Here is a 17,813-nt window from a genome sequence, read left to right as displayed (position 1 = left end):
CCGCTACTGTGACTGTCCATTTACTACAAACTGCTATCACAGGTGTTATCACGGGTTAGAGAGACAAATAATTGTCTTTTGTCAAAGAGACATCAGCTGCACTTTTCTAAAGACAGATCCACTACTTGGAAGGAAGAAGATATTCTAATCATGGCTTAACTGTCTGTTGTCTTTAGGCTCAGATGGTGGTGACTTATTTATATACCACATCTTTATAACACTGCCCTCATCTGGTCATTTTAAAAGGCCATATCCCTCCCATTCACACATTTCTGCTTTATTTGCATTCATGTCATCAGCAGACAGAGGCATGAACAGACTTAAATAATCTCACTGGACTGCATGACAAATCACATTTTATTTTCTGAGCGGATTGTACAGTTATTCAGTGTCGTTGGAAAACAGTTTAATGGTCTCTGTATCAAAAAAAAAAAAAAAAAAAAGTACCATTACTACTAGGAGATAATATCTGAGAAATACTTTAGAATTAAAACATGTCAGTAGTTTACAATACAAAGTAAATCAAATCTACACAATTGATCTATACAATAGCAGCCACCTATGGCATATACAAAGTACCATAAAACAGCCAGGAAAATAAAAATATGTACATTTTCATGCTGTGAATAATTCAGTTATAAACATAGTTTAATTAGAGGTTCAAAAACTTTATAGTTTTCTATATACCTGATTAAGGAACATAAGGTGCCTTATTAAAAAATGATCTAGGGATATGTCCCATGAGAATCAACTACATGATCAGCAAAGTACAGTAAAATGCACACGTTAGGATATTATGTGTCACTGTCAGTAAGTATCAGTATGTTGTTGATTCAAACAAAGTGACGACTCAGTTGTAAAGAAGTCTTTCACATTTTGTCTGAGCCTTTCATTATTTTAGGTGTTTGATGATTTCAGTAGTAAGGCAGGTGCTGTGTGGCACCTTTGGGTACACTCAAATAAACAGTTTTTAAACTGGTCAGTTTAGTGGTACCATCAACAGTGCTAATATGAACTGTTTTGTGTGCACAGTCTTTCTGTTCTGGAAGAAAGGGAGAATATATTCATGAAGGCAAGGCATCGGGAAGAGATTTACCCCCTTCAAGGTCAGTCTCTGAGTCCCCAATACAACGGGGATGTTCGCACGTGGCGCTCGCCCTTTTTAGTGTTGGCACCGTGCGTCTCCAACATGGATGCACCGACAAACTCCTCCTTTCCTGAATTCCACAGTGTCAGATCTGCCTTAGACCTCACTGTGGGTGAACAGATGTGGCTCCTTAAGTCCTTGTTCCATTTAGTGACGCCGTCTTCAGCAGGTAAGCAGGCATGGTTTTTAAAAAAGATATACATACATAAAATGGACCAAAGGGGACCACATATTCAGTTCGCAGTGAGAAGGGGGAGGTGGGGGTTTGTACCGCCTCGTTCCTCCCAGTTTAAGTGCTATACTGGTCGGCACGGAGAACTAAGGCCGATGAAACCTGGAGGAAAGAGAGGAAAAGTCAAGAGGTCAGTCTAGATGCTACACTCAAAAATAGCAAATAGCACATAAAGAATTGATGTGCTGAATAAAGCTGAAAAACAGCTGGGATGAATGTTTAATGAGAGCTATATATGAGCCCGACCGGGTATAGATCCTGCTTTCTTCGTGGACCTCCATCTCTGAACTCTTGAATTCGTTGAGCTCCTTGCGGATAGCAGCCTGAGAAGAGGAGGAGACATGAAAGAGAGAGTGCTTGAGTGGGAACGGCTTTTATCCGTTTAGAGTAGAGCACAGGAGAAGAAAGGCAGCAACGGATCAAAGCGTCATGTATTTTGATGATTCCTCAACTATTAATGCTCCACAACACACACACACACACACTTTTCGAACAAACTCAATCTGTATTTGATATCATGCCATATTCCAGTTTCCCCTCTCTCCCCAACACGCATTTTTTTCTGTTCCTACACATTTAATGAGCTTCACTTGGCTCGGTAATTCACCTGGTAAGTCTAAACCCAGCCATTATGCAGTACCTGTGCTGCATTCCAGGGATCCTTCTTTGATACCAAATCTGCTTGGAATGCAAATCCTCAGAGTGGTAAAATACTTGCAATGTTTAAGCTACCCACTGCTAAGAAGCTCCAAACCACAGGAGGCCTGTTACGATAAAGAGAGGCATCAGATGCGTTAGAAGGTGAAGTCTCTCACCTTATCAGCAGGTGTTAGCTTCGTCCACGGCTTGTCTGCTCTGCGATCGTAGTCCTCAGCGTGGGTGCTTTCGACGTCCTCATGGAAACGCAGGATCTTCCTGGCTTGAAGCTCGGCCACTGTGGGTCTCTGAGACAGCTGATGGTAGAATGAACAAGGCTGCTGTCAGTTTCTTGGTCACAACCACAGCAGCAACAAAAACAAGCTGTCACATTAAAGATAAAGTCACTTTATTGTATCCTAACCTTTCTGGTGAGCCTCCGCTTGATCTCGCTTCTCTCCAGACGTCGGTCCACTTCGTTCTTGGCTGTGGGGAGGAGAGCACATTCCATGAGAGAGGGAAACGCTACAGATAGATTTCACCTGAGCTGCTGTCGGCACGCTGCCCTCACTGGAATCTTTAATCACTGCCTGGCTCTGCACAAGGCACTGCATTGTTTTTAGCACGCTGAGGAGCATCGGTTCTGTAGAGTCATCTGAGGACAAGCGAGCTGCAGCGGGGCAGAATGAATCCTTGAAAACTGGAATCCCACTCAGCATCACAGTGATGCTGCATCAGTGATCTACCACAGATAATCTGCTCCTCATAGTTTTGAACTTTCCGTTCTTGTGTTTTAACATGTAAGCAATGGTTTCTTATTTCAGAAACCTGGGTTATATATTTGGTAATTCAGGCAAAAAATATAGAGGTGTTGAAATACTTGAGGGTAGCGGCTGACCTCAGTTTGTCCATCAGAGGGCACTCACTCTACAACATCCCTGTTGGGAACAACCACCACAGGTTTGGGCCTGTTCTGAGTTCACTAGGCTCCGGGCATCGTTCCACTCTCTGGGTTCATTTAAGCTAACAGTGGTGATCAGGACAAGCAGTCACACAGAGGTATGAAGTTAACCCAGGGTTTCCCCTACAAGTTCACATGAAGCCGTGGTGATGGTAGCATCTGACCAATCTTTCACGGATCCTATAGCTCGTCTTCCACAGGACAGGACTGTGAGTGCTGCAGCTCGCCAACATAAGAGTGAGTGAATCTGGATAACAAAAACATACCCTAGGAATACTGACGTTGCTTCATAGTACAGGCCTCTGATCCGAGCAGAGTGGAAACAAGTATTTAATTGTAAACTTGTGACAATAAGAGCAGATTATTTGAAACTGCAGTATCATCTTATCGTAGTTAAGGACTCATAAATATCTCAGTTTGTTTCGTTTGTCTGAAATTTTTTTTTTTTTTTTTTTTTTTAAATCAACTAATATCAGTATGTATGCCGGTTACAGAACATTGGTTTTCCAGCACCAGCAGTTGAAAGTCCATCACTTTGATTTCAGGTTAATGGTTAAAAGGAATAACACACTGTGTACAGCTTCTGGAATTGTGCTGTGCAGCTGTACTGCACACGTTTCAGTTACTTCACTACTGCATGCGATTTCTCTCCCACCGCACAGATTCTGGATAACGAGGACAGGTTGTATTCAATTCTTAACAAAGAGTGGGGATTTGTACACAGTCCTTGGTGAGCTTGTTCAAATTTGTACTGCAACCCAGAGATTCAGGAACTAGACAGGACAAGGCGTCAACCACAGAATGATGGGCTAATAACAGACAGGACAGCAATGCTCCATCTACATTTTCATCTGAACTGAATGCAAAATGTTATTTTTGTGAAGTAAACAGAGGGGGAAAAACATAAATGCAAATCAGAATTTAATTTATTTCCATCACATGTGGCAGCAACCCGAGGTCCTTAATAAGGTCAGTATCTGCTGTGAGGCCTGAATTTGAATACCTCTGACAGTCTCTTAACTAAAGCAAAGCAGCAGCACTGACAGAGCTGCCTGGTGACTGACCGTGAGACAGATGGACTTGATATAGTAAATGTAGTGGCTGTGACTCATTAATCGCACGTGTTCGCTGCCATGTCTGGAAGGCAATGAGTAATTTAGACTCAACATCAATATGGACACCAAGCAGACATGCCGAGCTGAAGAGCCTAAAGGAACATTGGATAAATAACTGATTCAGGCTCTCTAACGTGCACTGGTGTATTTATTCAAGTCACACACAGACTTGTAATAAAGTGCTCTCAGACCCAATAATGTCCAGACTGCTGTGTGTTTAGTGACACCCGTGGTGCCTGAGGCAAAAAGGAAAAACATTTTACAGATGAGTGAATGACTAATGCTCTCTATTGATTTCAAAGATGAGGAAATAGAAAGTGGGCTTCTTAACATTACAGCGCCGACGAATGAGATGCGAGTAAACACACAGCTGAATGGAGACGTGAAGGATGGAGAGAGCAATAAATGAATAGGCTCACCTGGAAGGATGTTCCTCTGCTCCAGCTCTTTTGCTGTGGGTCTCTGACTCAGCCGCCTGAGGGAAGACAATATTTCAGACTGAGCATATTTTTCTTTGGCTTCATTAGATAAATAGTGAAGAGTAGACAGGACAGTGAGAGAGGGTGTGTTTTGAAGAAGAAAGTGAAGTGCTGCAGATCTCACTCTACTTTTTGGAGTTTGCTGGATGTTAATGTGAAGCCAACTAAAAAAATAAAACTATTCAGGCCCCATTTTTTCCCCAAAACTGTCTTAACTTTACTCTCGGTGCCTAAAAACCTTTACCGTGTCAGTGTGGTCCCGATCTTGTTCCTCAGTTCCTCCCACTGCTCCTTATTGTTCCAGCTCATGCCATCATTGTTATCCTGATTCTCCTTCTCTCGCTCTTGTCGCTCCAGTTTCAGTGCCAGCGTGTCCTTCCTCTTCACTCGACTCGCCAGCCCACCTGTTACACACAAGAGGCATGTTTATACATCCAACAACAACAACATGCCTACACCTGAATCATCTTTACACAGCTGAACATGGACATTTCAAAGAAGCTAATAAAGACCAAGTGCTTAAAGCTCAAGTTAGTAAGAGCTCAGAGCCAGTATCCTCGGTGTGAGAAGCAAAAGGATCAAAGCAGTTTCAAAGAAAATTATGGAGACCAGTTTCCCCAAAAAGATAAAAGGATGCATTTCCAATTACCTGGTGAATTTATGAACATGCTGGAAATCTCTGCAAGCAACAGATGATTTTTTTCAGTTTTTACAATTAATCATATTTTTTTTTTATTTTGTGTGTGTGCAGGGCTCGCAAAATCGCTAGCCCGACGTCCCGGGGCTAGCAATTTTTCCAGTCGGGCTACCAAAATCTATCTTTGCCCTGCCCGTCGGGCTATCGTAGGAAGGAAAAATATATGTCAATGCTTTTGCATTCTTTCGGAAATGTAGCTGGGTAATTATGTCATTGGCATCGGTGAGCCACTGTCAATATGTGACATACTGAAATTGCGTTTGAATTTGGTTTTTGCTTTCACTTTGCAATCGCGCGAACTGTGTATAGAGAGCGACAGCACTGACTGGTGAGTGATGATAATTTGCGCACCAATTCCTCTGACATTGTCTTATCAATCGTTAGCTTACTATGCAAACATGACAAGTGAAATCTCCCACAGCTTAAACATGTGAGAGGTTGATCGCGCAGAGAATCGCTGAGCGTTATGTTAGTGCGTGTGTAAAAGCAGCAGGATATATATTTTAGTTCTGCTGAGCCAAATAAGACAGGTCAGGGTGAAGACGTGACAAAACGGAAAAGTTATGACAAATCAGACTATAAGGCAAAAAGAAAGTGCAGCTTTATGGTTTCATGGACAAAAGAATTTCTGTGGCTGCAAAATGACGAGCTAAATAACCAGGGCTGCACATAAGTGGTCCGCAGGTGCGCATTCGCTGTCAAAATAAAAAACGCGCACAAGATAAGAAGCAACGCGTGTTTGCGTACATAAGATTTTTTGGAGGAGGACAGACATTTGTTTAGAACTCTTGAAGATGTCGAAGAAGCTCCTTTAAGCAATTACTGTGATGTTCCTCCACCTCCAAAGAAATGTCAGAAGGAGTCCGAACCACAAAAGAAGCGCGTATTCTCGGAAAAGTGGTTGCAGGAGGTGAGCTGGCTTCAAACAAATGATGAACGCACAGAGATTTGGTCCCACTCTAGCGGACAAAAACAGTGCCTTTTATATGGACGCAAACGTGCGTTGCAACTTCTTATCTGGTGAGCGTCTTTTATTTTGACAGCGAATGCACACATGCGGACCACTTTTGTGCACCCGTGTAAATAAAATAATGTTCTGCCGGGTGTGTTGTTGGTTTTCCCTCGATTTCTGAGTCAACAAGCGCCTTTGTTACTGTTAAAGAAAGGCCCCCATTAGAACCCATGAGAAATGCAAGAAATGCATTATTGCTCAGTCTGCAATATCTTTCCCAGAACAAACACCAATTGCAAATAACATACTAAAAAGAAACCTGAAAAATCTGTTTAGACCAGCGTACTATGTTGCAAAGAGTGAACTACCACTGGCACAATTTAGCAGTCTTTGCAAACTTAAAAAAGCAAATGGCCACGATCTTGGTTCCACTTGCCTCTTACCCGTGACTTCAGTGGAAATTTCAAATTCAGGATCTGACACAGACTGATTCATGTCCTACACAGTTCTTACAAGTTCATAGAAATTTCTGTTCAATTAGAACCAAGTATTTGAGTTGATGATTGTAATTTTTATACAATGTTGTAATTTGTGTTTCAATTTTGGTGTGACAATTTTGACTAATGTTTTGTTTCCGTTAGAATATTATACTTTAATGTATAATATTGTAACGGAAACAAAACAGGAAACAAAACATCAATCAAAAAATTGCTCTTTTTTTTAGTTCGGGCTACTTAAATTTATTTTGGGCTACCAAAAACTGAAGAGTCCCTGCCCGAAGGGCTACCAGGGATTTTGAAATTTTGCGAACCCTGGTGTGTGTGTGTGTGTGTGTGTGTGTGTGTGTGTGTGTGTGTGTGTGTGTGTGTGTGTGTGTGTGTGTGTGTGTGTGTGTGTGTGTGTGTGTGTGTGTGTGTGTCAGGACAACTAGAAATATGGTCTAATGAGTAAGAATGCGGGAATTCTGGTTATAGTTGTAGCTTATTTTTTTTAAAGAGGAAAAAAATAACTGGATGGTAACTGTGTGGGGTTAACACAGTGGATAGATGGAGAAGCCGTGGAAAATCTATTCAGAATTCAAGGAAACATCTAACCACATTTAATAGCTGGTTTGACCTTAATGAGATCATCATTAGTTTTAAAGCAGGAAACTGTGCCGGTGTGGTGAGTTAGAACGCAGAGTGAAAGCAAAGCAGCCAATCACAGCTCCGTGTATGTAAAAAGTCCTTGAAGACCACTATAAATGGTGTGCAAAGCAAAGCATTCAGAAGAGAATATTAAAGGAAAAAAAAGACAGACTTTGCTTCATGTACACTTTCTTCTTATGATTTTTCAAAGCCTTGATGTCTTTAGAATTGTTGTTGCCCGTAGAAAGTAAAAATAATGAACAGCCCTTTAGACCTCTGGCAGGTGGTGTGCAGACAAATCTACAAAGTGAGACAATTTTTTCCAAAAGAACAGAGCATCACGAGGAAAGAAACTGGCAGAACGACTATTGACAGTCTTATGTAAATAAGGAGATGCAGTCTTCCATCACTTGAAGAAGTGCTTGAGGAACATTGAAACCATAAACCTGTCAGCTTCATGTCATAGTGGTTTAGGAAGTATTGCCCATTACACTGATATCATATCACATTCTTTGCTTTTATTGAAAACAACAATTTCCTGAAATGAGAGACACTAATTTGGCTGTGAGCCGAAGTGAAAAATATTTTCTATTCATCTTAATGTACTTAAAGATAAGTGGGATTTTTAAATGTCACTTTACAAGTAGAACTTACTTGGAGGGCCTTCCTCGTCTTCATCACTTTCTTCGTCTTCTCTGTACAGGATGGGGCCATCTGAGTCCGACTCCTCCTCGCTGTCTCCAGGGCCTCCACCCTCAGGGATGACGGACACTCTGGGGTCTCCAATCAAGCCTCTCCTGCTGCGGGGCTCCAGCTGGTTGGACGGCTTAGGGGTAAGTTTGCGCATCTCCTCTTCAATGTCAAAGTCATCGTCTTCTGGCCTGTGAAGGAACACAGCAGCTGTTAAAGAGCAATAAGCCCACCCTGTCACAAATCTGCACACTGCATTTGGGAGCAATTGGGTGGGGTGCCATTATAAAATATTTGCTGTGAATTTGAAAACTACTTCTGCTTGAAATGCCCATCCCTGGTGCGCAGCTGAGGCAATAAAACAGATGTTGTTTGCCTCCATCAACCAACATCTGTTTGTACCGATTGGTATAGAAGACTCAAAGGTGTTTAATTTTGATATAACAGTTTAGCCACACACTATGTTTGCAGCAGCTCATTCAAACTTTGAATAGTTTTATTATTATGATGTGGTTTAAGCACATTAATCCACATCAAACTATTCTGTCATGAAGCTATGTTTCCAAAATAAAGCCAAATGTGCCTCTTGATTTGTTATGCATCTGCATGTTCCAAATAGATAAATAAAAATAAAACGCAACAAAAACAACAACAAATGCTCCTGTGCCTACCCAGTGTTGGTCACTATATAATGAGTGCATAATGTGAAGCATATGGAGCACTTACAGCCTAAGTGGTTCGATGGTGACGGGGAGAGAGTGCCGTGAGTTACCCCCCACTTCTATGGGGATCTCTGGTGGCTTCTCAAACAGCTGTGAGTGGGCTCTATGGGAACCGTCTGGGTTTGGCTGAGGTGCACCGGGACTGGCCAGAGCCCTAGAGATGCGAACATGTAGAGGGAGGAGTGGAGGCTGGCTGGGTGGCTCGGTGGTTGGGCTCGGCGGGTTAATTTGCGTCGTGGGGATGGGACCTGTGGAGGGGATGCTGGGTGGCTGGAGCGACTGAACCCTGGGGGGAGATGGAGGTATGTGGGAGGGCGGTAAAAGCTGAGGCTCAGTGGAGTTCTCAGGAACTGCTCCATTTGTCTTCTCCTGTGTGTTATTTCCTTTCAGGACAGCAGGGGGCACCAGAACAGGGGTAGGGGAGGGCTCACGGGTGGCAGACTCTGGGGTCTGACTGTGAGGAGGATCCACAGAAAGGTGCTTGATGACAGGGGTTGTCCTCTTTGGTGGGGTTGGCGGAGAGCGTTTGGTTGGTACCGGGACAACACCTACACCAGAGCCAGCCTGTGAAAGCTCTGCTGTTAAAAAGAGAATCAACAACAAATCAGTACCTGTTATAAAGCATGATGACAACATATACAACCTATCATGAGCAGGTGAAGACGCACATTCAATCTGTAAATGAGTATGGTTAGTTTTATTAACAAAAATGAACAAAAAGCAAATCTGTCATTTTTAGTGAGGGAGAGATGTTCCTGTTAATTCAGAGCTGGCTGCTGAGTCAGTGGAGGATAACACAGGTATTAGCTGTATCAGCAGGCTTTTAATGAACATTCCAGTGTGATGAACACGCTTAGAGCATTTTGAGAATTAAATGCCCACCACATTTCCATGCAGAGCTTTTTTTGCCATACATTAGCTGAGCTAAAAAACAGCTCCAACCACTACAAAAACACATGCGATGGAGGTCTGGGGTTAAATGAAGGTGAGGTATTCCCTGTTGTATGAAGTTTGTGGCTCTATTCCACCTCTCTCCAGGCTTTACTACAACAGACCAGGATTGTAGCGCCCCTCTGGGTACCTGAGCAGCACTGGCCAGGACTGTGACGCAGGTACAAGGGTAGAGAAAAGTAGAGGCCGAGCTCACTCTGGCGTCTCCAGCCGGTCCAGTAACAAGGCTGTCTGACCTTAGAGCCCCTGTTCAACGTGGAAGCTGGCAAAAATGAGTGGAGATGTCAGGGATAGGGCTGGGTTTACATTCCAAGTAGGGAGATGAATACGAGAGGGAGGGGGTTCAGATAATGGTTTCTTGGCTTTACTTTGCCAGAAGCAGAGTGTACATCCATCATTACACAGTAAACAACTTCTGTGGAAAATATCTCAGAGCAAAAGATAAGCACTTTCCTCGTTGCATTAAAAAAAAAAAAAAAAAAAAAAACACTAAAGTGTGGTGTGGTAGACGTTCCTGACAGTTCAGGGAATTAAATCACAGGGAAATGATGTTTTTTCTCATTTTGGCTGGCCCATCAGCAGCAGCTACAATCACATATACATATCAGCTGGACTCTCATAATATTATCATTATCATCATCATCATCATCATCATCATCATTGGCCTTCTTTAGCCTTTTTATTGCAGGTCTAAATTAAAACCCCAAATGTAAATATCAGTCTCAATTATTTACAGGGCAGCTGTGGCTACAACTGTAGCTGCCTCCACCCGTGTGTGAATGTGAGAGTGAATGAATAGTGGAACTGTACAGTGCTTTGAGGGCCCCGAAAAGCGCTATATACATGCAATCCATTATTATTATTATTATTATTATCATTAAATGCACAATACTGATCATTAAATGATTTACACATCACACAGCATAGTTTTTAATATAACACAGCCTTAAAAAGTTTAGAAGTAGGAACAAAGCATCAATAAGGGAACAGAAATAAAAGCTGAAAACAGAAGATGAGACCTTTTCGTTATCACAATCATATACTGCAGTAACGTGCAACGCTTGACAAAAGGCAGTGGAATGCGTCACTGCCACAGAGAATCAGCAAGTTTCAGATACAGTGCTGTAAACAGGAGCAGCTGTGGCATGCTGGGACAAAGAGATAAATACTAAAAGCCAATCCTTTTTTTTTCCCCCCATAAATCTGCCTTGTGGTGCAATACTGCTAATGCTGCATAAAAGGAGCAAGCTCGTGCGTGTCTCCTCGACTGAGAGTGAAACACCGAAACTTCACAACTGGTGACATACTGGAAAGCGCACACATCAGTGACATCCGTGAACAAGTACGGATATTCTGTATATCAGGATTACATCATGTTCAAATGGTGAAGTAAAAGCAGCACATTTACAACTTCAAATCCACTAAAGAGCAATTCTACTACTGTGGGCTTTTAATACTTTTAATGAGGTCTGAAACACTTGTATATTTTAATTGCATATATCCCTACGTGAACTATCTTAATTGCCCCTTGGGGACAAATGAAGTCTTTCTGATTCTGAACTATGTGAGCCCATTGGCCAATAACAAAAGCTGACTGTAGTAAGGGTTTAGCAAACACGGAGGTTTGGGTTAGAGCTAGTCTCACTTAGAAAATACATTAACAACAATCATCTGCTGATGTAAAGCATGCCTCAACAAAGAGAGAAATTATCTGGAAAAGGTTGAAGTCATCAGTCTACATTCAGCCCATTGAAATATGTCTATAAATGGAGACAACTTAGTTCTGTGGTCATTCTCTTATTAGTGGGATGAAGCACAAAGCTGATCTGTGACCTCAGAACAACAACTAAAGATGTAAAGGAATCATTTGAGTTAACTAACATGTCTGTTCATGACTGTATGCAGAGCCCTGATCAGGCATTGTTTTGTGTTTGTGTGATCTTGAATGTCAAAGTCAAGCTGGCAACAAGAATGACCTTGACAAACAACAGTCAGTGTCTGGATGAGCATGTGATTACTATGAGACAGTTTTCCTTATTTGTAGCTCTCTGTTGCAGCAAGATGTTTGGTTCTAGGCTGGCCTGGCTAAGTGCTTAGCTAACCTTTTCTGTAAGGACCAAAACAGAAAGAAAGAAAGGGGGGAAAAAGCACTTCTATCTACTTATATGGACTATTTTCTATGGACTATTTTTACTTGCACATTACTTTTCTCAGTTTATACATATATTAAAAAAAATACCTATACTTTAATCTTAATAACTGTACAGTACTCTGTTTTGTAACTATTTTCCATGATGTAAATATTTTCTTCTGTAAACGTTGTCTATGTTTCTGTTCTGTTTGTATATGTGCTTTTATTCTGCTGCTGTTACAACCAAATTTCTCCTTGTGGGACAATTAAAGGATTATTCTATTCAATTCTTTCAGATAGAATCACAATGTCTTTGAATTCTCTAATAGTCAAACCTGCAAGATCTAAATATGAAACAAAGTCATAATCACGCTGTTATTCATATACAAGTCACTGTACAAGGTCTTTTTCACAGCATCTATTTTGACGTGAACTACAGTTGTAATAATGACTTTAATGACAGATCGGTTCTATGAAGGCAGAGCGTTTACTATGGTAAATAGTATTTACCTAATGTTCCATGTAAATATGACGAATTAAACAAAGACTTTGCAAACATTTCCTTTCTAACAGCAAAAAACAACAAAACAGACTTGGGCCCTGTCCTATTCCAAGTAATTAAAACTGTCGAGCACCATGTATTTGCTGAAGTCTGTAGAAAGACTTATCTGGTCATGTATAACATACCTTTCCCATAAACAACAGGGGAAAACTCTGAAACACTCACTGATCTCCAGAGTTAAAGGAAAAATGTCCACCTGCACCTGCTTTTCTATTAGAAAATGTTTCCATTATTCTATTTTTCCACCAGAATTACCACTACTACAGTCAGTGACAATTTAAACCCAGCATTGAAATGTCATTTAATAGCCTCTTTTTCTATAAAACCAAAACATCTTCCCTCTGTTGTCTTTGTACTTGCTCCTAAAAAGGCCATTTTGGGATTTTGTTTGATGAATCCTGTAAAAACAAACAATGTAAAACTGCAGAAGCAGGCAACAAACTCACCAAGCAATGCAGGGTTGCTGTTGCGGTTGGTGGGTTTGGGTGGGGGGACAGGAGGTTGTTTGGCATGGGGAGGAATGGGGGGCGGTGTGTCAGAGTCAGTTGAGGAAGCAGCAATGAGGGAAGGTCGGGAAGCGTCATCTATAATTAGGGACACCGTCCTTGGGGGTTTGGCTATAGATACAGCAGCAGAGGAGGAGGAAGAGGAAGACGAAGAGGATGAAGACGAGGAGGGGGTCGGACTCCTGGTGGACTCATAGATAGGACTAGCAAGGAACTTGGGGGGGAGCAAAGCTTGTTTGGGTGGGAGAGGCAACTGCTGTGAGTCCTGCGTTGGAGGAGTGTCAGGGGTGAAGCGGACACCAGCGGACTCTACAGAGGGGGTAGACACACACACACACACACACACACACACATTAAAGACAAGGTCACAATAAGCTGCTGCATAAACACAAAATGCTGCTGCATAAACAGGAAACATGAAAGGGAACGCTGAAGGAGAAGCTGATGCCTGAGTCAGGCTTATAAAATAATAGAGCTTAACCAGAGGGAGGGCAGCTCGGATCAAGGTTCTGCGATTATTAGAGGATGAGAGGCAACGTGAATCACATAATGTAAAAATCACACACAGCAGACAAGGAGGATCAAAGATGCACAGAGGGGTCTTAATGATTTGTTTTCCCGCTTTTCGTGTTCACCTAGATTCATGTCTCTAAGCTCACCGGTTCATCTTCATTAGCCCATCAAAATGAAGGTTTAGTCATTTACTAAAATGCCTTTGCAACACCATCAGGACACTGATTAGCAGCGGTTTCATCATAACTAAGCATCCACTGATTAAGAAAACAGGCACAGACACAAGAAATTACATCGCAGATTCAAATTGGTTTCATCAACTAAACAGATACGACAGCAAATTTGAATTGCCATCATATCTGTTGGTCGATAACAAAATATCAACCAACAGATAATTTAACTTGCAGACAAAAATGGTTCAATTACAATAAACTGCCTTGGTATTAGTCCACTTGAAACATTTAAGTCACTACAAGCTTAGTAAGTAACTCCTTTTCCCTACATGAAATGCAGATACAGTGGCTGTGGAAGTGCCACTACACTGATGCAGAAGCAAAAAGTTGTTTAAGATGAAATAAGGCTGGGTGAAGCAAAATCATTGTTCTTACACAATATGGAAAACTTGCGGCTTGTGAAATCCAGACATGTGCTACACACACTACTGCACTCCCAACAACTACTCACTCACAGGCCAACAGGGGTTATTCAATTTAAGACAATTAATTAAAAAAAAATCAGTGCTTACAACGTGAATCAGCTGTCTTTTGTACAATAACTTTAGTATAAGGCAAGCAAAACGTCATCAGAAAGCTGAGCATCTGTACTGCAAAACTGCACAATTTCAGGATGTATTTTTGATAATTCATTGCAGACAACTTCAAAAGGTGCATTGTGGGTAAACCTTTCATGATCAGATCACTGTGTGCTGGCTCATGTCCAGAGTGACTGCTCTTTACTTGACACAGAAAGCTCAAGCACATCAGTGCCATCACATTTTCATGAAATCGCAATTGTCAAAAATGGCCATGTTGCCCATAACGTGACAAAAGGTTGAAATTAAACCTGCAAACCACACCTTAGCATATTTTGTGTTGAATTGTGGTTTTCCTTGAGCAAGTAGAAAGTCCAATTAACATTTGGTGAGTATGTAAGAAATATATTTTGACACAAAAGGAAGCTGAAAGATGAGACTAGTATCAAAAAGTAGGTTAAAAGGAAACCATCCGTTTACTGTAACATGTTCTGGCCAGCCACCTAAACCAAATGTTGTTATAGACGAACTTTCAGTTTGTCCGAAATGCACTTTTTCAAGTTTCCTTCAGTGAGTTATCAAAAAGCAGATCAAACGACTTGGGTATCACTAAAGGCTTCTGAGAGAGAGACCTCACCTGATCGTTCTCTGAACTCTGCAGGGGCTGCGTATCTGGGCAGGGTGCTCCTTCGGTCAGACTCTGACGCAGGGCGAACTTTCTTGCTTTCCTCTGAGGAGCTCTTCTGGAGAGGAGGCCTCAAGTCAATCTCAGAGGCAGGCCTGATGGTAGGCTGAAAGTTGTCCACAGACCGCTGGGGTCCTGGCCTCTCTCTCTCATTTCTTTTGGCCAAGTTATCCCGTTTGTCCTCCCTCTCTACTCGAGCATCTTTCCTCTCGTGGTTTTCTCTGTCCCTGTCATCTTTGTTCTCTCGCCAGTCTCTCTCGGGACGCCGATCCCTCTCTTCTCTCCTGTCTCTGTCATCCCTTTTTTCTCTTTCGTCACGCTTCCTATTTTCTCTGTCCTCCCGCTCACGGCGTTCTCTTTCATCCCTGTCTCTCCTTTCCCTGTCGTCCCTATCCCTCTTGTCCCTCTTGTCCCTCTCTTCCCGCTCTCGTCGTTCTCTTTCATCTCTGTCTTTCCTGTCCTTCTCTTCGCGGACTCGACGCTCCCTCTCATCCCGATCCCTCCTTTCAAGGTCCTCCCGATCCCGCCTCTTGTCCTCGTCGCGGTCCCGCCTCTTGTCCTCGTCGCGATCCCGCCTCTCACGCTCGTCCCGGTCCCGCCGTTCTCTGTCTCTATCTGTCCTTTCATCCCTCCATTCTCGCCTTTCTCTGTAGTCTCTATCTTCTCTCCGGTCAACTCCACCATCCCTTTCTCTTTCCTCTCGCCTATCTCTTTCTTCCCTGTCCTTCTTTTCATCTCTGACGTCTCTTCTCTCATCTCTACGGTATCTATCATCTTGTTGAGACCCTCGAGGTAGAGTTCCTCCTTTCTTATCAATATCTGATGGCAGACGGCTTCGTTTGTCTACATCAACAGCGAGCCGTGCATGAGTGTCCACATCCAGCGGTGCCCGGTTACTTCGAGAAGCGTCAGACGGAACTCGGTTACGACGTTCATCTAGTTGGGGTAGCCTGGAATTCACCTTAATGTCCGACTCCCCTCGAGACACTCGCACCCCCGCCTCTGAGAACCTGTCCACAGCCATTGGCACAGGGTGACCATTTTTAACTGGTGGAGCTTTGGAGTGGTTCACTTCATTACTCTCTGTCAAAACAGTGAAACAAGTGTCATTAAAGTTGGATCCAGTTCAGCCACAGAATGCGTATTACAGGTCTACCTACCGTTCTCTGGCTCGTCCTTTAGAACGCCTTTTGCAATTAACTCTTGGCGGCTTTTCCTAACTGAAATCTTCCTCTCCAAAACTAAAACAAAAAGTAAAACCACATACACTAAGCACGATGTAATGATTTACACAACATGCAAACGCGACAAAATCCTGTAGTAAGCATACCTATGGATGTTTCTGTGAACTTGTCACTTGGCTTCTTCTTCCTCCATTTCCAGGGCTTGAAGATATTTCCCATTTTGGGGAACTTGCCTTTGCGTTTAGCTGGAGGCGTTCCTCCACCAGAGCTGCCTTCCTCACCTCCTTTTGTGCTCTGTTGTAGGTCAACCTCATCATCTGCATGAACAGGACACAGAAAAACAATTTCAACTCATGACAACACCCTCACACATTAATCCAGTGTCACACCTATCCCTTATTTTGAGAACATACAACCGTCTAATGTAAAAACTAAACAGTCTTTACAGGCTGCACCAGTGCAGTTAGATTTCAAATGTAAGGCAGGGCTGCCTTATTAACTGCCATAATGAAAACACTAACCTCTAAACAAGTCTAGTCCAAATTCCACTCCTCCACCTCCTACTATTTACAGGGTGGTGTGAATTAATGTGATTTTTTTTTTTTGCCACTAAGGTGACAGTGGGGACTCAAGACCATGTGGTATCTCCTCCATTTGTCACACCACCACTATCAAACTGAAAACTTGAGATATTCTTGGCTTTAGGGGGGGGGGGGGGGGGGGGGAGTACATATCTGAGTCAGAATTGGTAAATGGACTGATTCTAAAATAGCGCTTTTCTACTCTCACTGAGCACTCAAAGCGCTTTATACAACTTGTGCATTCACCCAATCATACCCATTCACACAAGCACTTTATCTAAGGTTTTTAGTGCTTCTATCTTCTATCTAGCATTCACTCGCATTCACACTCCAATGGATGCATCGGAGGGCAACATGGGGTTAGTATTTCGCCCAATGATATTTGGCATGTAGACTGGAGGAGCCTGGAATCGAACCACCAACCTTCCTGTGAGTAGGTGACCGCTGTACCACCTGAGCTACAGCCACCCCCATTCTAGAACAGGAGAATTCCAGAGGAGGTGTTTTGAAAATCCCGAGAAAGCCATAAGTGGGTGTGAATCTACCATTATAATTCTTAGGTGGTGAGTCGGCAGCAGTTATAACTGTTACACAATACTGCACTGGAGCATGGCAGACAGTGACAGGAAGTCCTGTGGCATTTCAATGTTTAATGTCCCTGAAAGGAATATTAAAATGTGCTTATTTAGCTGTAGCGGTTACACTACACATTTTATGCATCCCTCTCTACTATAAATGAGTTCATTTTATATTTTGGCAGTCAATGACATACCCAACAAGTTCCTTCAGGAACAAGTCCAGAAAGAATTTCTCAAAAATGCTATACTCAGCAATTTGGTTACATTTCACACTCAGCCAGACCAGGCAAAGGTCAAACTAACAGATCGGCAAACTAGTCATTAGTCACCAATTCAAAATTCTTATAATTGTCTTATCTCAATATGCCTCACAGTGAGAAACTGAGCTGTGACCGGTGTGGCACAGGGTTTAGATAAATGTGGCCATTGGTCAGAGTCAGAACATTGTGCTCCACCCTCAAGGGGAATAAAAGACAAAAAGTCCGAAAATCTGGATAAAATCCTGGAGGGATAATGCAGAAAAATCAGTACTGGATGTCCATGATCTTTGGGCACCGAGGCCCACTGCGTTAATAACAGAAATGATTCTGTGATGATAATCACTGCAACAGCT

General features: G+C 42.5%; 1 protein-coding gene across 7 annotated transcripts in view; it reads right to left on the bottom strand.

Annotated features, from left to right (window-relative positions):
• Positions 1 to 350: 350 nt before the first annotated feature.
• Positions 351 to 17,813, bottom strand: part of phactr4a (phosphatase and actin regulator 4a) — a 33,969-nt gene continuing 16,506 nt past the window's right edge. For 5 of the 7 annotated variants that reach the window (XM_087834756.1, XM_087834757.1, XM_087834758.1 and 2 more), the window contains 12 exons: positions 16,188 to 16,358; positions 16,018 to 16,098; positions 14,810 to 15,940; positions 12,849 to 13,217; positions 8,763 to 9,336; positions 8,001 to 8,227; positions 4,815 to 4,974; positions 4,511 to 4,566; positions 2,440 to 2,501; positions 2,195 to 2,332; positions 1,626 to 1,702; positions 351 to 1,481 (listed from right to left, as the gene is read on the bottom strand). In XM_087834756.1, the coding sequence (XP_087690882.1) occupies positions 1,466 to 1,481; positions 1,626 to 1,702; positions 2,195 to 2,332; positions 2,440 to 2,501; positions 4,511 to 4,566; positions 4,815 to 4,974; positions 8,001 to 8,227; positions 8,763 to 9,336; positions 12,849 to 13,217; positions 14,810 to 15,940; positions 16,018 to 16,098; positions 16,188 to 16,358 (3,062 nt within the window). In that variant the 3' untranslated portion in view covers positions 351 to 1,465. Of the gene's footprint in view, positions 1,482 to 1,625; positions 1,703 to 2,194; positions 2,333 to 2,439; positions 2,502 to 4,510; positions 4,567 to 4,814; positions 4,975 to 8,000; positions 8,228 to 8,762; positions 9,337 to 9,839; positions 9,972 to 12,848; positions 13,218 to 14,809; positions 15,941 to 16,017; positions 16,099 to 16,187; positions 16,359 to 17,813 lie in introns of all 7 variants that reach the window. The other 2 variants (XM_087834759.1, XM_035909710.2) reach the window with 2 other exon arrangements.

The sequence above is a fragment of the Neolamprologus brichardi genome, chromosome 22, assembly GCF_056152115.1.
Source record: "Neolamprologus brichardi isolate AB-2024 chromosome 22, ASM5615211v1, whole genome shotgun sequence".
NCBI classification, from domain to species: Eukaryota; Metazoa; Chordata; class Actinopteri; order Cichliformes; family Cichlidae; genus Neolamprologus; species Neolamprologus brichardi.
The sequence above is the reverse complement of the archived record's forward strand: the minus strand, read 5'-3'. Positions and strand labels throughout refer to the sequence as shown.